The sequence below is a fragment of the Canariomyces notabilis genome (genome assembly GCF_033297395.1).
Source record: "Canariomyces notabilis strain CBS 508.74 unplaced genomic scaffold N656scaffold_11, whole genome shotgun sequence".
Lineage (NCBI taxonomy): Eukaryota > Fungi > Ascomycota > Sordariomycetes > Sordariales > Chaetomiaceae > Canariomyces > Canariomyces notabilis.
This window is the reverse complement of record NW_027041833.1, coordinates 1224-21053: the sequence shown is the minus strand read 5'-3', so window position 1 is coordinate 21053 and position 19830 is coordinate 1224. Positions and strand designations below refer to the sequence as shown.

The following is a 19830-nucleotide window of genomic DNA, read 5'->3' as shown; positions in this document are numbered from 1 at the left end:
CCTAGTCGCATAAAGCATCCGCCTCAAAACAATGACTCTCGCACGTTTAAGCGATTACTCCACTGGCATCTGATGCCATAGAAATATATTTGTTCCCCGCCCTTTGCGGAAAGCGTCTACTGCGGAGTTGACCGGCGGGGCTCGTCCTTGCCCTCCATCACTCCTCCGGACGCAGGGGTTCTGGTGCGCGACGATTCCCCATCGCCTTGAGAACACGCTTTGTCCGGGGTGGCTACAGGTACCGCCTCCGAACGAGACAGCGCATTGGGGTAAGTGGTGTTTGTAATGGCGGAGTCACGGGGGTTGGCCAAGGTGTTTCCTAAGCGATCGTGGAAGGTAGCCTGTGGCGTGGGGGAATCGCTTTGCCGATGTTCTGAAGCTCCTACACGGGTGGGTCTGACAGGAGACAAAGAAGGCTTGCCTAAACCGAGTCTATACTGTGAGAACTTGCTCATGTCGACGTTCGGCACGGGCCCTATAACGTTGGAAGATACCGTTCGACCCTTGGATCCTGGCAGTGAAAAGGAGAAATGGTGAGGTGGGAATGGCACCCCAAGTGGTTGATTCAGAAGTGATTGTGTAAGTGGCGAGTCAAGACCAGGAGACAAAGCCGTTGATTCAGAGAGCAATTGGAATTCGGTACCCTGAGTACTCAGAAGGCCATGCTCGGCTGCCACTGTTGGCGTGTTTGTTGGGACTCTGAGAGTCATGGGGTCCTCCTCGAGACTGGATCCCGAGATCTGCATTGCTTCTTGGCCATGCAAGGAATTGTAGTCGGGCATGCTGGTGTCGGTGCTGGATTGATCCCTCATTTTATATGAACTTGCTGGCCAGGATATCTTCCCTTCCCCGGATTTCGTAGTTCCGGACCCCGTCATAGAGACTGCCCGCTCGAGGTATGCTTCCGGGTCGTTGAATAGATCATGGGGCGGCAACGGAGTAAGGGGACCTGGGTTGCACCAGTCGTAGTACTGTGGTTGGAACGTTGGATTACCGGAGAAGCTGGTGCGTGCCTGAGACTGGAACCCGCCACCTGCCATGAAGGGAGCAGGAAACCGCTGGCTCTTGACAGTTTGGGACAACCACGGTCCTCTGCGGGGTGAATGTGTATGCGAGCCAGCGCCCGCCTCCAGCTGGTACGTCGGCACCTGCATCGCCGGATTCACTGATGGACCGTTCCACATGGATGGATTCGGCCATGCGATTCCACTACTCTCAAGGATTTCTGCAACCAGCGGTTAGCAAAAAAGTATCCGTTGGCAACAGCACTCTTAGGGAGCCTACCCAGCGGAGCATGTTGGAAAGAGAATGCCACAACATTCCTAACTCGCTCAACCGGAACGGAAACCGAGTCCCGCGGAAAGCCTTCGCTGATGATTACCTTGATCCGGCCAACGTCGTCTCCCGGGTGCCAAAAGTTCTGGTAGAGAAGTTCGCGCCGAAAAAGGGGAAACCGGAGCCTCTCAAGCTCGCCGGTCTTCGTAAGCTCTACCCGGGAAGTCAGCACCATACCAGCGGTGTTTTCGTAGAACATGCAGCCTACCGAAAGTGTGGGTGACCAGATGCGGGCCGTTGACTTCACGGTCGAAAATGGTTGTACTGAAAGACTTGTGAGTTGTCTTGCACCTCCCGCTTCTGTCAGTCGGGGATGACGCACGCAACCAACCGTCCGTCAAGCATAACTCGAGCCTCGAACTTGACAAGTTCGGTGTGTTTGCTGTAGGCACGAGTTGTCTGGCTGATCTCCGGGATACGCCAGCAGTGCAGAGATATCTGGAAAGGGGACCCGGGCGGCAAGCTGGGCACGAAGCACGTCATGATAGGCATGCCCACGGCGCCATGGATATGGGACAGCTCAAAGTCGGGCACCACGTGGCAGGCAACTTTGAACTCCTTGAACGGTATAACGGCGTCGCGGCCCACGGGAAACAGGATAACATCCCAGTCCTCATAGCGCATCTCGGGTCCAGCCTCGGAGAAACCTGCGTCGAGATTGGGGAAGAATGTTAAGAATTGTCCGATGAAGATGGAGCGCGGCCTCAAAACAAAGTGAAGCAAAGAAAAAGAAGCAAGTCAACAGACAGACAGCAAGACCGAGAGTGCAAAAGATTGATAGCCAGACCGTGATCCTCAATACCCGGGGGAAATTTCCAGACGGTGCTTGGGACGTCATCGGCCTAGCGGGCGACATTCCGGAGTAAGATCGGGGAGATAAGGACGGGAGTAACATGGAAGGTTAGGGATATTGACTGCGATTGGACATTTTGCTCTCGAGCACATGCTGTTGAAGGCTTGCTCCTTCCCGCTGGAGATTCCGAAAATGCTTCGACTTGATATCGGACGGGGTGCCCCTGGAGCGTTGGCAGAGGATGGGCTGTTATCGATTGGCCAAGGCGGATTGGGCTGCGCAAGTTGACAGGGCCCGTTCCCAGTCCTGGACGGGATCGCGTTTGGAATACCTTAGGTACGTACCTATGTGCTCATGAGGGGGCAGGGACTTGCCCTGTGGAGGAGGCAATTGCGATCCGATCGGCCTTGGATTGTGAGAGGCACCTGCTGCCCGAAGCGCGTGCGAATGTCGTGGAAACTGCCTGCCGCAGGCTTCCAGTTCGCGGTCAGCTGAAGTCAATGGGTTAGGTGAGCTCAATGGTTCCCGAACCAACCATGACCCTAGCATCACCGCCCAATCAACCCTAGAACTCCAGAATACTTTCCAGGTTTGCTCTTTCCAATGCCACCTCGTTCCTGTTGACATGCCCTGGCTCCCGAGATCTTACACATACGATAGAAGCAACAGAGGCCGGCAGCCTCGTGAGAAGTACCTTGGTTTCACTGAACCGCCGCTCGACAGATCCGGACAAAGGGACTCGATTGACCACACTTAGGCTGTTACTTGTATATACACAGTTCCCACACTCGGCTCTACGGGTCCGGATCGCCCTCCATCCTGGCCTATATAGTTGATTCAGCAGCTTGCTCCTAGGCGGAATACTAAGTGTCGGACTTACCCTGACTGCGCCGGGCCCACCCAGCTCCCTTTCCAGACCGCCCTCAAATTCGCGGGGGTAGCTGACCCGGTCCGGGTACGTCAGTTTCACAACGTAGACGACGCTGAGAAAGGCGACGATGAATGCGCCGATTTGAGCCAAACCCTTCCCAGGTGTGATCCAGGTGTATTCGTATGTAGAGAACATGCCCAGGATATCATGGTCTTCGTGAACCGGCTCGCCAAAGTTCCTCCGCTCTTGCTTATCCCACCAGTCGGCATGAGGATCGCGGAATTGGCGCTTGATGCGAGGGGGATTGATGTAGCCGCCGTTCTGCGCAAAATTGTCAGCCCCAGCGGTGCTGTCCTCCACAGTCTGCTCAACACACCATGTCCGGGTCCTGCTCGGGCGTGAGGTTTGGGTAGTCTGAGTCGGGGTACTTCTCGTCGGTCTTGCTTCTGCCGACCATGGACTCGGGGAGGAAGGTTCGTTGTTGGATGAGAGGGAGTCGTCGTGGGGGCACTGTCGCCATTCTGAAGGGCGACGCCCGCACGATTTGACGCGACAGCATCTATTGCAAGGTTAGCTATGTGCCTCTGCAAATTCTCACGGAAAAGGCGACATGCTTTGGCGTCGGTGGTGCCGCAATGCCGAGTCAATTGGTACGATGTCGTGATGATGCTTGACCAAGCACCGTTTGGGAGCTTGCAGTTGGTTGGGTGAATTACCTAAGCCCTCCACTCGATTGGAAGTCACTGATTGGTTAGCCTTTCCACTACTGTTTGCGAATGCCAAGATCGCGATTCTTCTGCGGCCTCAGGCAACAACGTCGCGCAGCACGCCGCGGCATTCACCTTCAGGCAGCCGACGGGGATGGAATTTTTTTGTCAGTCAAGTTTCGCTGGGAAACAGGACATTTCAGCACAAAACACAGCGCAGCCGGCTTCACAGAACGCTGGTCATGCCCAAAATCAGATAGGAAAAACTTTGAAACTCTGCCATTCGCCTGACGCTATTTTCATCCTGCCAGATGCCAGATTCGTCGAGATCTCGGCCGTCTCTGCCTCGCGGTGTCCCTCGCTACTATGACAGAGATCGCGTCTCCCGACCCAACGCAAGCAAATCCGCCACCTGCAACAAATGGTGATAATGGTCTGCACCACGACGAGCAACCATCATCAATCAACGGCCATGCATCTGCCGACTCCGTTCAACAACAGAATTCTAATAGTCCTCAACCCATCAATGGATTCAAAAGTCCCAGAATCCCGCTGCAGGTTCCGAACGCGGCCGAAGAACAACAGACTCGGGTCGAAACCCCACAACGCAACGACGTCGACAGCACCCGCGAGACACACAGCGCAGATGACGGCCGTCCTGCGAAACGGCGCAGAATTCGCGATACGACCCCGAATAATTCTGCGCGCCGACCCAAGCCAGAGTCCCCGCCTTGGAAAAAGGTTGAGGCTGATGGGCCATCTACCTTCGTGACCGAAGATGGTCGACGCAAGTCTGGACGCATCAACGCCGTACCCCTGGAACTGCAGAGTGGCGACAAGAGGATAACGAGGCGAGCACTATATGGCCAGCAATCTAGCCCCCCCAAAACCCGCCAGTCCCCGGCCAACGGCAACGTGTCCGTCCAGACTCCTTCTGCCGCACCCAAGCGCTCAGCACCCTCCAGCAAACCCCCCTCTGCTAAAGCGTCAGCCACTAAGCCCCCGCTGCGAAAACCCCCTACGCGTGATACGAAGACCGACACACGAAGCCGACGACGGTCTGCATCTCCCCGGCGTCCGACTACACCTCCGCGACAGTCTCTCGGTACGCGCCGTTCCACGCGTCATCTCAGGGGAGCCGAGGATGATGCCGACAGCACGTCCCCTGGCGCTGTGCGCACCACTCCACGCATCAAGCTACGGGTTAGACCGCCTTTGACCACCATACCGCTGGTCCATCGGGACCAGGCGAACGTGCGGCCGAAGCTGGGGCCGTCCTTTGAAGAGTTCTTTCAGCGTGCCGCCGATATCCCTGTTGAAGAGGGAGGTTTGTTGGTGCCTTCAGAAGATGGCCCTCGATACACGGATGAGATGGCCAAGGAAGATGCGCGGCTCATTCTGCGCGTGGAGAAGGAAGTGGAGCCGGGCGGTATTCTGGACAAGGCAAAGTGCTCTGTGTTTGAGCCTGAGCCCGAAGAGGAACCTCCTCGGCAGTGGGCACACATAGACCATCTCGCAAAGGCCATGAGCAACTTCCGGAGGCTCATGCTTCTTGAGCAGCAAAGGCACCGGGCAGCGGCAAAACGCCTGGCCATTGCCTGCGAGGCCGAGTGGAGGCGCCGGAACCCGCAACCAAAAACTGCGGAAGAGATCGAGCTCGAGGAGATTGAGAAAAGCAAGGGTAGATGGCGACAGGTTGCAAAATCTGTTGCGGGCCTGTGGGATAATGTGAAGACGGAGGTCAATCGCCGGCGACTTGCTGAGTGGGAGGCAGAGGAACAACGTCGGGTCAAAGCCGCGTTGAATCAGGCAGTCAATCTCTCAGAGCAAAAGTTACAGGCGAGGACGGCTCGTTTCGACACCGACGAGTTATCGGATGAGGACTTGGAGGACGAAGACATGGGATCCGAAGTTGATGATGCCAGTGGCACTGATATGGACAGCGATAAGCCCGAAGGTGTTTCGGAAGATGAAGATGATGATAACATGTCATCTTCAGGCGAGGAGGAAGATAAGGAATCTGTCTTGTCCGATGAAGGTCTCACCCAAGAACAGCTGCGAGCGAAGTACGCCAACTTACCGGCCTTGAACCCCGACGATACCGCAACATCGAACAAGCCCAAGGACGAAGGCGACGACACAAGCGACGAGTCTATCGATATGGACGACGATCTGGGGTCTAGCGAGGATCAGTCAGGTACAGACGATGAGGATCAGGCTAGCGACGATGCCGAGTCCGGGGATGAGCCTTCCGGTCTCCTGGGTCTCTTCTTTAAAAAGTCCGAGCTGAAGCAACTGAAAGCAGAGGCTGCTGCGTCTGATGCAGGGGTACAAGACGATGATGTGGAAATGGCCGATGCGGATACCTCACGCAACCTCGTATCTGCCTTACACGGGGAGGGTGCATCTGAGATCGCTGGAGAAGGTCATGAGCCCCCTACATCTGAACCCCAAGCTGGATCGGCAGCGAATGATTCTGTGCAGCAACCCGCCGAGAATGAGCAGACTGCTCACTCAGGCCACTCAACGTCAGTTCGTAATCCCAACAAATCAACTCTGGAAGAGGCCGAGGAGCAGATGGCATTGGAACCAAGATTACCGCCAATATTACCAAAACAGTTGACCGGCTCGGAAGGCGCGGTTGAGCCTGGATTGGGCTCGGAGGAACTCTCCACTAAGCCGGAATCCCTGGAAGACACTGCCATGCCGGATACTCTGCCAATATCCGCTGAACCTTCACCAGGGCATGCCGAGGCCGCGGCCACCCAGACTCCGGTGGCGGCCCAACACCCAAGCCCGGAGACGGAGCCAATCACCAATATCCACAGTCCATCCAGAAGCCAGTCACCACGAACATCCGATGACACCAAGCCGACCGATGTCGAGACCCCGACATCACTGTCACTCCTCCATGTGCCCAAGACCGACAGCCGGTCCACTTCACCACAGCCAGCCGCTCCTAGGACCGAGATTCCCTTCCTTCTGCGAGGGACCCTGCGCGAGTATCAGCATCTCGGCCTTGATTGGCTTGCGGCACTGTATGCGAACAACACCAACGGTATCCTTGCAGACGAAATGGGACTGGGGAAAACGATACAAACCATTGCTTTGCTCGCACATCTCGCCTGTCACCACGAGGTCTGGGGCCCGCACCTTGTGATCGTGCCGACGAGCGTAATGCTGAACTGGGAGATGGAGTTCAAGAAATGGTGTCCCGGGTTCAAGATTCTCACTTACTACGGAAACCAGGAGGAGCGTAAGCGGAAACGTCAAGGGTGGACGAACGATGATGTCTGGAATGTTTGCATCACTTCCTATCAAATGGTCCTCCAGGACCAGCAGGTATTCCGGCGAAGGCGCTGGCATTACATGATCCTCGACGAGGCGCACAACATCAAGAACTTCAAATCTCAGCGGTGGCAGACCCTGCTGGGGTTCAACACGCATTCTCGGCTGCTTCTTACCGGCACTCCATTGCAAAACAATCTAACCGAACTCTGGTCCCTGCTCTACTTCCTAGCCCCTCCTGAGAATGGGGAAGGCGGCTTTGTCGACCTAAAAGAGTTTCACAACTGGTTTTCAAGGCCAGAATCGCAGATCCTCGAGAGCGGACGGGAGCAGCTGGACGACGAGGCGCGAGCCATCATCTCCAAGCTCCACAAGGTCCTCCGGCCCTACCTACTCCGCCGCTTGAAGGCGGATGTCGAGAAGCAGATGCCAGCCAAGTATGAACATGTCGAGTTTTGCAGGCTGTCCAAGCGTCAGCGAGAGCTGTACGACGGATTCCTCTCCCGGGCAGATACGCGGGAGACTCTCGCCTCGGGCAATTACATGTCTATAATCAACTGCTTGATGCAGCTCAGGAAGGTGTGCAATCACCCTGACCTCTTCGTCGACCGCCCGATCATGACGTCGTTTCGCATGCAAAGATCTGTCGCGGCGGATTACGAGCCTGAAGAGCAGTTCATCAAAAAGACACTTCTAGCTGAGAAGCCGATGAAGGTTGTGAGCCTCAGCTTCCTTAACATGATCCCAACCCAGTATGAGGGCATGTCAACCACACACGCAGACCGAATTGCTCAGCTGAGCACTCATCGAATCCTTCTGGACCTCAGGGAGGCGCAAAGGACCCGAGCCAACAACGCCCACCACACTTTGGATCCCGCCAGCGTCAAATCCAACATTGTTTATCTCGAAAGTGCCGCACGCTGGGGCCGATTTGAGGAGCTCCAGCATTGTGTCTACCTGAACGCACTTCGGCGTCAGCAGCGACCAATCTATGGCAAACACCTCGTCGATCTCTTAACGCTTGATACCCACCTTCGGCCCTACAAGCAAAAACCCAGGGTGCCCCAGAAAATCATGAGCTGGTTCGAAGAAGACTCACAACTGTTGCACAATGCAATCCCAACGCTCCAGCAACGCGCGAGCTCGATGGAAATGACGATAACAAAGTTCGCCTGTGTTACCCCGGCTGTTGTGACGGGTGACATGACCAGGTTGCTACTCGGCGCACGGGGTGTTGAGGCATTCGAAGAGGCGGACTTGAAGCTGTCCGCCCCTGTGAAGTATGCACCGTACATGCCAAAGGAGCGCCCTTCTGACCCCTGGCACGAGGCCCGAATGCGGTTGACCATCCAATTTCCCGACAAGCGACTTTTGCAGTATGATTGCGGAAAACTGCAGGCGCTGGATAAGCTTCTCCGCAAGTTGCAAGCTGGCGGTCATCGCGCCCTCATCTTTACCCAAATGACCAAAGTGCTCGACATTCTTGAACAGTTTCTCAACATCCATGGGCACAAGTATCTTCGCTTGGACGGAGCCACCAAGGTGGAACAGCGGCAGATTCTGACGGACCGCTTCAATCACGACCCCCGCATCCTGTGCTTCATCCTCTCGACACGGTCCGGCGGTCTTGGCATCAACCTCACGGGCGCCGACACGGTCATTTTCTACGACCAGGACTGGAACCCAGCCATGGACAAGCAGTGCCAAGATCGGTGTCACCGCATAGGGCAGACGAGGGACGTGCACATCTACCGCCTCGTCAGCGAGCACACCATCGAGGCCAACATACTCCGCAAGGCGAGCCAGAAGCAAATGCTCGACGACGTTGTCATTCAAGAGGGCGAGTTCACGACGGACTACTTCAACAAGCTCTCGGTGCGCGACGTCATTGGCACCAACGGCGAGGTCTTGGCGAATGAGGACGACGTGGCGGCCAACGCGGCCATGGACCGCGTATTGGGCGGGGTTGAGAGCAGCAATCCACGCAGCGTGGGCCGTGTCCTGGAGCAGGCCGAGGACAGGGAGGACGTGGCGGCGGCGCGCGTGGCCGAGAAGGAGATCCAGCAGGACGATGCCGATTTCCTCGAGCAGCAACCCGCTTCGGGCGCGGCGTCGGGCGTCTCGAGCGTCAGGCAGGGCACGCCCAGGGAAGGCACTACCGAGCCGCCGCCGCTTGCTGTTGGCAAGACAGGCCAGTCGTCTGCCTCGGGTCTCTTTGTGGAGTCGGCGGCGGCAGAGGATGCGGCCGTCGCTGGCGACGCAGGTGGTGAGCCTGTCGAGGTCGAGTACAACGCTTTTGGCGAGCGCATGCGTACCGTCGATGACTACATGCTTGGCTTCATGGCTGCTGCTCTGGAGGGGACGCCGCTTGAGCTGCCGAAGGATAAGAAGAAGAGCAAGAAGAAGGGCAAGGATACCAGGAAGCGGTGAGGTGGTTAGTTCCCTTATCCACTCGGTCTCGGGTTCGCGGGGGCCGGTTGAGGGGCCGGTTCGTGGGCTGCTTGGTTACAACGTTTGTATTATTATGGCATGCTATATGTGAGAGATAGGAGTTTGGGTGTCCTGTAGATGGAAGGGCGGGCATGCAACTGGGGTTATCACGTGGGTTGAGATCATGTTTCTCATTCTTAGACTGATGTTGGAAGGGGTATGGGGTCGGTTTATTTCCCGCTCGGTCCAGTACGGTGTTGGTGGATGGCGGCGGATGATGAAGTAGAGTTTCTTTCGTTGCTGCAACTCGGAGAGCGGAAAGGCAAAATATTTGGTTCCAAACTCGATCCCCATTCTTTCGTGGTTATGTGGGGTGAGACGTGTGACACATGGCTGCCGCATGGAAGGGCGTAAGGAGGGAGACCGGTCGGCAGAGGGGGAGCACAGTGATTTAGCCTGAAGTGTTTGGATAGGAGCATGCAGTGAGCCCGAAAACACAACATGCAACGCACCCTTATTTGCATACAGTTAGAGTGCCGCTGTGTCTTGGTCTTGCCTCCCTGTCGTTGACATTATATCTAGCATCTTGCTCGGTCTAGGCTGTCCATATCTCGCGGAATCAAGCCTTGCTTTGGCCACAAACAGGTGGCAGGATACATCTCTCATACTAAAACGAGCCTAGGAAGCAGTAGATAACCACGATCAAATCCCACATTGGCACCTCAACCAACCCTGATCTTCTTCACAACAACTCCCGCCACGGCATAACAAACCGCACTGACGCCATACGGCAACCCCAAAGCCACCCCGCCCACACTCAAACCCGCGACCCACAAAGAGGGCATGGCCACGGCGCCCAACAGCGTGCCCGCCGTCCGGACCAGCATGACCACCGAAAAAAGTTGCGTTCCCGGCCCGCTGCCTCTGTCCCTGGCTTGCTGGTGTTGCAGCGCCATGCTGGGCGACCTCAGCAGTGAGTAGGTGAACATGGGCAGGGCAATGCCCAGGGCGTACAGCAGCAGGCTCGGCACCAGGGCCCAGGCCGTCGGCGCCAGGGCGATGGCCAGCGCGCCGAGGACGGAGAAGACCAGGCAGACGTGGGCGTGCGTGATGGTTTCTTTGTCGGCGGCAGTTTCTGGGATGCTGTTGTTGTCTTGGGCTTGGGCTTGGGCTTGGGCTTCGGGGTGGGGTGATGAGCGCCGCCGCCTGCGCCAGCGGACTACGCGTGGAATGAGGAAGGAGAGGAGGAAAAAGTTGAAGAGCGCTTTCAGGGAGAGGAGGTAACCAACTGAGGAAAACTTCCAGTGGTAGCGTTTGGAGATGTACAGGGGCAGGAGCTTGGTGTCGGAGCTTGCGAAGGAGGCGAGGAAGAAGCAGGCCAGGAGGAGGAGGAAGTTGCGGGAGGGCTTGGTGAGGATTGCGAGGATGGTGTGAAAGCGGCTGGCGGTTAGTGAGTGCAGGTTTGTTCGGCGTATGAGACGGGCAGAGGAGGAGAGCAGAGGAGTATTGACGGTGTCCGTGGGATCTTGACATGCTGCCTCTTGATGTGCCTGATGTCCAATCGCTGGAGGGCGCATGGATATAACGGGGATCGCGAGGAGCAAGCTGAAGAGTCCGAGCCACAGCGGGAGCCATAGCAGGGTGGTCATGATTGCCGAAGCGAGGGCGGGACCAAGCTGGAGAGAGAAGATTGAGGAGATGGCATTTGCATATCCAAAGAAGGTCGCCCTGAAGCTGTCAGTGGCTTGAGAGGCAAGAGTTGAGGTGGTGGTTGACAACCTACCGAAGAATATGATCATCGGTGAGATCGGCAATGAGGGAATACACCACAGAGTTAAAGACACAGTCGCCCCCGAGAAAAGACAGGGCAGGCGCAGCCAGAATGGCATTCACCGGAAGGGCCTGATCGAAGTAGCCCACCATAAACGTCCAACCCAGGAGGAAGATACGTGGAACGAGGTTGAGACACAACACGAAGCGATATCCGTAATGGTCAGCTAGCGAAACAAGAGGTATTGTCATGACGAAGTCTAGCAAACAATTTAGCATGCTACATGGTTCGACGGAGTAGGAGTGAAGTGATGCCGGGTTTCCTACCGCCGGCCACCCACATCGCGTCCATGACTCCCTGGATGCGGCCGAGCTGCTGCTGCACCTCATCCAGCTTGCACAACTCCTCGGGAACATTCCCAGCCGGCGGCAGCACCGAGGGATCGTGGGCCGCATAGTAATCGTGGCATAGGCGGCTCTCGACCACACGGCTGACTGGAAGTTGATACAGACTCCAAGCGAGGGTGACCAGAGCGATAAGCAGTAGGAGCGGCCGGATCGCGCGGCGCGGGGCCCCAGGCAAGGACGGGTTAGTAGGCCTCCCATGTTGTGAGCCATGCCTGCCGTCTTCTCCAGACTGTGCATCGTCTGCCACCATCGCAGGGCAAGTGCGAACGGTGCCGGAAAGTCAGGAAAGCTCAGCGAGCCAGCAGCGGGTGTTGATGGGAGCATGGGAAGGGGCCAGACAGAAGGACGTCTGGGGGCCGCGACCAGCCTGCACGGTGCCTGGGAAGGCGCTAACGTTAGCGGGATAATACGCTAAAGTTTGCAGGTAACTCCTTCAAAAGTTCAGCGGGCCGCGGCTTCCCGTCATTTTTTCTTTACGCAAAAAACACGCCGCTGCCGCCAGAAATCGCATGATCGTGAGGAGCTCTCAATTTCAGTTTTGATATGTTGTTCAGGATGTTCGGCATCCGTGGTCATTGATTACCTAGGTGATTTTGAGAGATCTGCGTGTGGCTTCACTTTGCTTTGGAATCCAACACGTGACAGCGCGTTACCCTGGGCCCTGGCCCATTGCGCGCAACGCGCCATGGCGGACCCATCAAGCAGGAGCAGACATGACACCTTTCTGCTTCTACTTCCTGGCATTTGAGGAGAAAACGCGTTCCCCTCAAGCGATTCCTGAGATCTCATATGATCCAGCTGAATCTAATTTGCGATGGACGAGATCCTGGTTTTTAAGCGCATCCGAGAAGCCCCTGACCACACCCTCCGCGCTGTCCTCGCCAGCCTGTGTTCCAAGAAAAGGGTCAGGAGAGAGGCAGATGAGCTGTTCGAAGTGCTCGAGCATGCATCAGCTACGCGTAGAAAGCGTGCAGCGCCGTCTTCCATGCTCCACATCTGCGTGAACTGCAAGGAAGCATTTACTGAGGCAGAGAACACGTCCACCGTGTGCTATCGTCATCCTGGTAGGCATCTGACCTCAGTCTATTACCCTGCTCTTCCCAGTCATAAGCCAAGACTAAGCCTCGTTCTGTCCTCCCAAATTCTCTAGCCAAACTAGTCACAGAGGATGGGAGTTGGGGTTGGAATCGGCACTCTCGTGACGCAGACTGGTGTCGCATGGACGATGATGAGTTGAAAGAGCTCATTCCTCATGGGTATAGTTATACTTGCTGCGACGGTAGAGGTGATGATCCTGGCTGCGCTCCCGACTGGCATCAACAACCCGGGGTCAAGAGGACAAAATTTCATGAGGTCATCCACATATCGAGTGACGACGATCAAGGCACTAATGAAGAGGTCGATGAGGAGGTCTATGGAGAGGACGATGAGGAGGGGGATGGAGAAGGTGATGAGGAGGGTGATGAGGAGGGTGATGAGGAGGGCGATGAGGAGGGCGATGAGGAGGGCGATGAGGAGGGCGATGAGGAGGGTGATGAGGAGGGCGATGAGGAGGGTGATGAGGAGGGTGATGAGGAGGGTGATGAGGAGGGCGATGAGGAGGAGGATGAAGAAGATGATGAAGGAGAGGATGAGGGGGAGGAGGAGGAGGAGGAGGAGGATGAAGGAGACGCTCGATGCAGTTAATGGCATGGTAATGTTCTTTTCCCTCTACAATTTATATCTTCTTCCCACTGCAAGGCCAGAGTCAAGACTTGGTCTAAACAAAGAAGAGGTGGGTTCCCTTCCAGTTGTTTTGGTAACCGTACTCGCCCAAATTAAGGCAGGACAGCTCAACTGAGCCAGCAGGGGGTGTTGACGGGAAGGGCCCGGGGGCAGACAGAAGGATCATTGCTGGCCGCGGCCGGCCTGCGCTATGCCTCGGAGGGCGCTAACGTCAGCGGGATGTTCGCCGCAAATAGCAACCCCATGAATTTATGCAGGTACCATTGAATACACTGAATACAGCCGTCGCATACAGTGGCCAGGGCTCGAACTCTTCGCACAGTCAAACACAAAACACGCTGCCGCCAATGAATCGAGGAATGAGGAACAGAAACTCTCAACTTTCAGTTCTCATGTTTTGGCCGGGATGCTGTGCACACGGTGAGAATTGCTCCACAATGATCGGTTCATTTCAAGAGATCAGCGTGTGGCTTGTTTTGGCTGGCCCTATGGCACCACCGACACCGCCCATGGAGCACCGAGCGCCAGGACGGATCCAGTTAAGAAGAGTATAAGGGGAAACCCTTCCTCTTCTCTCTTTGTTGGAGTATGGTGGAAGACTCTTTTTCCTTGTGCGACTTCCCTCGAACCCGCCCCCATATGGCCAACATCTTTATGCTCATCCAAGATGCTCCCGACCACACCCTCCGCAATGTCCTCGCCTGCCCTATGTGCCAAGGCAAGGGTGAACTATACGGCCGATTCAATGTTCGATAACCTCGGGCGAGCGTCAAGGGCGGGTAGAACACGTTCAACGCCGCCCTCCATTCTTCACATCTGCCTGAAGTGCGAGGAACCATTCACGGAGACGGCGAAGTCTTCAACCGCGTGCGATCGTCAGCCCGGTAAGCATTGACTCCAAAACCTGGTTCTGAAGCTAGGACTAAAATCCATTTGTCCTGCCGGATCCTGTAGACAACCGTAGATGGAACGAGGGGAGTTCGGCGCGGCGCCAGTACGGAGACCTATCCGTTTCCCGAGAGGATAGCGATGACGTCAAGGAGCAACAGCCCGAGGCGTTTGAATATACCTGCTGTGACAGTCTTACGGGATCACAGGCAAGGAATGAGCTTCATGAGCAAGAAGGCAGTGATATTGTATTATTGATTGTTAAGATCCTCCAAGTCCTAGGAGAAGGAGGATCTTATACGTCCCTGAGCACTGAGCATAAGCCCTTAGTGTATGGGAACTGCCGGGCAGTCCCCTCAGATGCCGCAACAAACAGCCCACAAGAGGTTAGTGAAGGGGTCTGTGAAAGGGACGATGAAAAAGACGATGAGGAGGATGATCAGAAGGATAATGAGGAGGATGACGGGGAGGGTGAGGAGGATGACGAAGAGGATAGCGAGGAGGATAGCGAGGAAGATGGTGAGGAGGATAGTGAGGAGGAGTCGGAAGGTGACGATGAAGCAGACGCTCAAAGGCTGTGGAATCAGGTTCAACGGAGGCTACTTGAGGAGCGACACCGCCGTTGGGTAAGGTCTCAGGTCATGGAATCTTTTATGGAGACTATGGAGTACTTTTGATACATGTAGGGATTCCTGTATGGGAATTCCCAACTCAGGTTGTAAAACTTACATTCATCATATCTTTCTATAGGTCGAAACCTTCGCAGCTTCATACCATCTAGTTGATAGAACCATGTTCCTTTCTGCAATGTCAACCCAATTCCTACTGCAGGGCCGAGTCAAAAGTGTGAGAAAGATCAGCAGGGACAATACTACCTCCTCAAGTTGTTTTTGTATCCCTGACTGGCGAACAGCCCCGGACAACACACTCGGAGAGTCGGAATACTAATGCCACTTCACAGATATAACTTGCGGGAAGCAGAAAGTGTCACTAGGTAACTAATACCGATCCATAATCAACTGCGTCTTCAGCGAGTCCTGAGCCACAAACCACCCTTTCCCCTGCAAAAATGTCATCAGGGCGTCGTGTTTCTGAGATGCCGTCGTCCGACTATCCGTCTTGAACGAGGCCTCAACAATGTACTCCGTCCCCGTACCCGCAGCATCCTTGATCGGCCACACCTCAATGTACAGCTTTGTGTTGTTCCAGGTCCCGACAGACCGCTTGGCCAGCACGGGCCCAAATATGCGGGCAGACGCGAGCGCCGCGGTCCCCCAGTTGTTGGAGACCCAGTCGTCAAACTTGTCTGGCGCTTCGTCGATGAGCATGTCTCGGGAATTGCTGGTACCCGGCAGGTCCATGCCAGAGTAGCCGCTGTCCGAGGCTGTCTTTTGCCGGCTGATGGACAGGGTCTGTTTCTGATACCCCCACTCGATCTGTGCCTCGTAGTTGATGTCGCTGGCGTCAAAGCCCTGGCTGTTGGCTGTGGTGAGCGCGGCGTCGATATTGCCGTTCGTCACGGGGTACCGTTTCTTGTAGGTGAGCTCGAAGTCATCCTCGTCCTCGGTTTTGCGGATGCGGAGTGACCAGCCGGCGTTGTAGATCTCCTTGTCTGATGTGTCCATAAACTGGACATTCATCTTGATCACGCTAGTGGGCATGGCGAAGGTCGAGAGGACAGTGGGAGTGAGCTTGTGGTCTGCCGGGTTGAGCACGATGGCAGGATTCATGAGAAGCTTCACTTCGTAATCGGGCGTCATATTTGCGTCGGCCATGGCTGTTGAGAGCAGGGTGAGGCCCGTGAGGGTGAGGGCGGTGATGGAGGTCATCATGGCAGCGACGATGTATGTGTGTACTGAGCGCGGCCGCTGGTGGCTGAGGCGGAACGTGGTTCAGACTGAAGAGATGCAGCTGCTTCCGGACAGATACAGCATAAGCTAAGGTACGTAGAAATATCAGATGTAGGGTAGAGAAGCTTCAAGAATGACTACAGGGTGGAACCTAACCAGAATTCCCATGACAAAGGTTTATATACATGTAGCCCTCCTAGCACTAATATATTCGGTGTCGTTAGCCCCTGAGCATCCAGCCTTCATCCACTCGACAGCATTGAAGTCTGCGTCACGGCCACTTGAAATAAGGAAAGCTATGCCACCTCCGTGTCAGCTGAAACTCCAAATCCAGCGATGCCAGTATAATGTCAACGGTCAGTAAAAAGAGTGAAGCATCAAGAGCACGTGGTATCTTTCAGTGGCTCTGGTGTCATTGATTGCTGAGGACAGAGTGGATCCCCGAGGGAAACATTAAGTGAATAGGGGGCTTTGACTGGAAGCAAACAGTACGTCTTTCCATAAGTGAACTGGCGCCGCGATGCTACATACCTACCTACATGTACATCCTCGGTGCCCAATTCAGTAACGGTTCGGTAGGTACTAACTCGAAGTTCCAGTTTGCTTCCCTTTCAATTGGACAGGCCCGTTGCGCTTTAAAACCAGAGCTGAAGACTCAAGAGTCTTAATAGGTACTAGGGACTTTTGAGAATTCGCTGCCCGATGTTTGGCAATCTAGCGGAATTTGTTGCGTTTTTGAAGAATTAACAGAGGGGAAAACCAGACTGTAAACAAGGAGTTTGGACTTGGAGTCTTGCACGACTGGAAGCTGGCTGTGTTCCTACAACTCAGGTAGTCAAACGTAAAGACTTAGTAGGTACCTACTTAGTGGAATAGTCATAAGAAACCTCGGAAAAACTCATAACGTCATAGCACTAGTATCAACGCACAAGTTTCAACAAGAAACCCCTATTCCGAGCCCCTGATCCTGGTTCCTGGGTAGTTATGCTTGGGACAGACATGAAGCTGGTATTCTAGCCCGTTGGGTCGAACTACTGGCCCTGAACGAATACGACTAAGACGGCCGAGAACCTGGCATCACGGGTCAGCAGAGTCAAACACCGCACCTGAAAGGAACCGAGGGGCTTACGCAGCGGTAGCCGTGAACACTTGCACTCTTGAGGTGTTTGCATCAGCGAGCCACTGCACACCTATGGCAAACAGAGCGGTGAAACCGCCAATGTAAAGCAGTCTCTGCAGCCTCGTCTCGGCCGTGGTCAAGATGCCTATGGCAAGCGTTGGCAGAAGGCAGGCCACGACGGTCGCCGCGCCCGAGGTGAATTGCAACATGACCGCCCTCCGGTACACTACAGGCTCAGTCTGCTTGGGAATGTTAGAGCCCGATTCTACTCGTGGTGCCTGCACGTATAGCATGATGGGAGCTCACGTTTACGCCTTCCCTCCTCTGGTTCTCCGAATCTTGTACCCCGTCGTTCCACTGGCACAGAAATTTTCTTATTTTTTTCCTTGTGTCCCTGAGTTTCGGCCGTATATGGACATGATAGAACGGGATGAAGTCGTGCGATATCCAGTAAGTAAAATTGTCCAGCTTTGGAGGCGGGTTCACTGCGACCAGGTCTCTATCGTCTCGCCTCGCCTCACGCTTCCAAAACAGAGCGAGCAACAGAGGCCGGATGTTTTGCAGAGGGGCCGGTGAGGGCACTTCTTTGGGCTTGTCCGGGTCACCCCAAGCTTTTTCCCCAGTTCCTCTGATGCGATGTATCGAGTCTTCATGCATCTTCAGCTGGAGGCAATCGATGTTGACATAGTTGGGGTGTGGCATCGCGGTTATCTGTGCATGTTGGAGGAGGGCCTCGTCTGCCAAGGGGCTGCTGTCAACAATCTCGCATGTATAAGGTAATAAAACGAATCTGGATTGCTGCCTTACTGTATTCCTTCAGCAGTTGTCGTATCTTGTATACTAGTTGACGCTGTGTGCCCACAGGGTCTGGTTCGTCACCGGCACGGCCCGCAAACAACATCTTGTCAGCTCTCTTTGCGTAAAGACTTTGCGGTTTGATGCCGGTGTAATGATCCGTCCATTCAATCTTCTTCAACTGTGACTCCAGTTCTGTGATCTCAACCTGGTAGTACAGAAGGTTCTTCACGTTCAACTCTCTGAAACGGGGAAAGGCCTCGAGCGCTGGGTTCCGTGCTAGCTCTTGAGCAAGCCCAGGCCACCCAATCTCCAGTTTCTCTCCATGGTAATCGCCCGACGGCTGAGGAGATGGCAAAATAGAGCCTGCACCTCGGGGAAGAGTAGGCGAATTCGTTACGGACGTCGCCGTGGTGCCCCTGGCACCAGAACCAGAACCCGTCAAGGGGCTGCCGGTGGAATCTGTGCACACCGTCGAAGCATCAAAGTCCGTCATTAGATTTGGGGTGGCTGGAATGTAGGGTGAAGACATGGTGACCCTTTTCTCAGAGCGTGTGAGGAATACTCTGAGCTTGTAAGTAGTTCTAGGGAAAGCAGGCGGAATGCTCGTGGGAAGCTCACGGACACGTCCCGTCTGCCATTAAATCTGTCAACCTGGAGTGGAGGTCGATCGTCCCCCTTGTTCTCCTAAGCAACCATACCTGTACGTTATCTAAAACTGCCGAAGATGCAACGCTTGAATTGCCATCATCGTGAATGGTTCGCTTTCGAAATCATGCAGGACATGGCAGCAGTGCAGCCAGGCGTGGCCCGTCACTCATTGGGCCAAGACGGAGACACAGCATCTTGTGCGTCTGCTATTCGCTCTGGGACGGGATCCAGACCATGAATGTATATGTAAGGTATGGAATCGGTTGATTCGACACCTTTGCATGTTGTTGTTGAAGATACAGATGACAAAAGTACTACGACCTATGGCCCTAAGAACCAGCGATTTTAGTATACTTTCCAGGGGGAGGTATGTATTATACGTACATATAAATACAGTCTGAAATGCTTTTGACTGACCTGGCGGCAACCGCGTCTCTTGCAAGCACCAGAGCTCAATCCTCCATGTGGTTTCGACAAGAACATGACCTGGAATGGAAGTACATGTAAGATATGAAAAGCCTGAGGGAAAAGATGTAACTACGTCTATATAGCATTGGTTGATACCAGACTTTACTCGACAGCGAACCTCAAATCCGAATGTGACAATCAGAAACTATCGCACTCCAAGCAAATGGCGGTGCCTCTTTATCTGTTCCCGTCGTCCAACGTTGATGCAAACTCGAACCAAAAGGAACCAGACAAAGCTGCAGAAGCTTAGTCTAGTCCTCGCGTCTGATAGCGCATCCGTATCCTGTAAAAGGCCAAACCCAGTACCCAAAGCCCGGCTAGTACAATCCAGATTGTAAGTAAGCACATGTAGTAATAAGTGGTCTCCAGACGTGGGCTCCAGTCAGTTATGTTGTTGCCCGCTGGTGACCAAGAAGCCATACAAATGTACACGATGTCGTAGTCGGCACTCAGGATAAGATTTGACGACGGAACAGCTCTACAATGCGTGGATATATGTTAAGGCACCTAGCCCGGTAACTATGCTTCCCTGCCTACCTACATGTACCTGATGAGGTACCTAAGGTACGTGACTTTAGGGATCAGTAATTCCGAAGCACCGATCTGCAGTGCGAGGCAATAACGTACACCAGGATGCAGTCTGGGCCTCGGAGGCTTTTTGAACGTAATCGGTCTTTGTGTATCTGCCTGTAGGCGGGCTCGAGGCCGGGTGGGACGGGTATCTTGCCCAT

The 19830-nt window shown here is 54.7% G+C and overlaps 10 protein-coding genes across 10 annotated transcripts; 2 read left to right on the top strand and 8 right to left on the bottom strand.

Moving 5' to 3' along the window:
- Positions 1-116: 116 nt before the first annotated feature.
- N656DRAFT_709531 (uncharacterized protein) lies at positions 117-1959 on the bottom strand (the record flags this gene model as incomplete). Its single annotated transcript, XM_064811601.1, has 4 exons — positions 117-1225; positions 1285-1488; positions 1544-1599; positions 1658-1959. The coding sequence occupies 4 exons, from the start codon at positions 1957-1959 to the stop codon at positions 117-119; spliced, it is 1671 nt and encodes a 556-aa protein (XP_064669899.1).
- Positions 1960-2693: 734 nt separating this feature from the next.
- On the bottom strand, positions 2694-3558 carry N656DRAFT_709552 (uncharacterized protein; the record flags this gene model as incomplete). Its single annotated transcript, XM_064811604.1, has 2 exons — positions 2694-3320; positions 3376-3558. The coding sequence occupies 2 exons, from the start codon at positions 3556-3558 to the stop codon at positions 2694-2696; spliced, it is 810 nt and encodes a 269-aa protein (XP_064669898.1).
- Positions 3559-4072: 514 nt separating this feature from the next.
- Positions 4073-9424, top strand: N656DRAFT_709796 (uncharacterized protein; the record flags this gene model as incomplete). Its single annotated transcript, XM_064811620.1, has 2 exons — positions 4073-6242; positions 6342-9424. The coding sequence occupies 2 exons, from the start codon at positions 4073-4075 to the stop codon at positions 9422-9424; spliced, it is 5253 nt and encodes a 1750-aa protein (XP_064669897.1).
- Positions 9423-9986, bottom strand: N656DRAFT_84684 (uncharacterized protein). The gene has a single exon (XM_064819244.1). The coding sequence runs from the start codon at positions 9824-9826 to the stop codon at positions 9527-9529; it is 300 nt and encodes a 99-aa protein (XP_064669896.1). The 5' UTR covers positions 9827-9986; the 3' UTR covers positions 9423-9526.
- Positions 9987-10146: 160 nt separating this feature from the next.
- Positions 10147-11852, bottom strand: N656DRAFT_798136 (uncharacterized protein; the record flags this gene model as incomplete). The annotated part of the gene is made up of 3 exons (XM_064817723.1): positions 10147-11152; positions 11208-11454; positions 11522-11852. The coding sequence occupies 3 exons, from the start codon at positions 11850-11852 to the stop codon at positions 10147-10149; spliced, it is 1584 nt and encodes a 527-aa protein (XP_064669895.1).
- A 905-nt stretch (positions 11853-12757) lies between these two features.
- On the bottom strand, positions 12758-13294 carry N656DRAFT_768482 (uncharacterized protein; the record flags this gene model as incomplete). Its single annotated transcript, XM_064813625.1, has 1 exon — positions 12758-13294. One exon carries the CDS (start codon positions 13292-13294, stop codon positions 12758-12760), a length of 537 nt encoding a protein of 178 aa, XP_064669894.1.
- A 1277-nt stretch (positions 13295-14571) lies between these two features.
- N656DRAFT_829182 (uncharacterized protein) lies at positions 14572-16044 on the bottom strand (the record flags this gene model as incomplete). The annotated part of the gene is made up of 4 exons (XM_064818574.1): positions 14572-14790; positions 14945-14959; positions 15144-15159; positions 15266-16044. The coding sequence occupies 4 exons, from the start codon at positions 16042-16044 to the stop codon at positions 14572-14574; spliced, it is 1029 nt and encodes a 342-aa protein (XP_064669893.1).
- A 91-nt stretch (positions 16045-16135) lies between these two features.
- On the top strand, positions 16136-16464 carry N656DRAFT_779179 (uncharacterized protein). Its single transcript, XM_064815146.1, has one exon. The coding sequence runs from the start codon at positions 16199-16201 to the stop codon at positions 16427-16429; it is 231 nt and encodes a 76-aa protein (XP_064669892.1). The 5' UTR covers positions 16136-16198; the 3' UTR covers positions 16430-16464.
- A 632-nt stretch (positions 16465-17096) lies between these two features.
- Positions 17097-18512, bottom strand: N656DRAFT_798132 (uncharacterized protein; the record flags this gene model as incomplete). The annotated part of the gene is made up of 4 exons (XM_064817722.1): positions 17097-17136; positions 17195-17424; positions 17492-17922; positions 17993-18512. The coding sequence occupies 4 exons, from the start codon at positions 18510-18512 to the stop codon at positions 17097-17099; spliced, it is 1221 nt and encodes a 406-aa protein (XP_064669891.1).
- A 174-nt stretch (positions 18513-18686) lies between these two features.
- Positions 18687-19229, bottom strand: N656DRAFT_84518 (uncharacterized protein). The gene is made up of 2 exons (XM_064819184.1): positions 19049-19229; positions 18687-18952 (listed from the first exon to the last, which is right to left on the bottom strand). The coding sequence occupies exons 1-2, from the start codon at positions 19112-19114 to the stop codon at positions 18794-18796; spliced, it is 225 nt and encodes a 74-aa protein (XP_064669890.1). The 5' UTR covers positions 19115-19229; the 3' UTR covers positions 18687-18793.
- Between the last annotated feature and the right edge of the window lie 601 nt (positions 19230-19830).

Coding starts and splice junctions, on each gene's coding strand:
- N656DRAFT_84518 (XM_064819184.1), bottom strand. CDS start 19,114: ATGTTCTTGTCGAAACCACATGGAGGATTGAGCTCTGGTGCTTGCAAG. Junction 18,953..19,048: donor AGAGACGCGGTTGCCGCCAG/GTCAGTCAAAAG, acceptor TTAGGGCCATAG/GTCGTAGTACTTTTGTCATC.
- N656DRAFT_779179 (XM_064815146.1), top strand. CDS start 16,199: ATGACTACAGGGTGGAACCTAACCAGAATTCCCATGACAAAGGTTTAT.
- N656DRAFT_84684 (XM_064819244.1), bottom strand. CDS start 9,826: ATGCGGCAGCCATGTGTCACACGTCTCACCCCACATAACCACGAAAGA.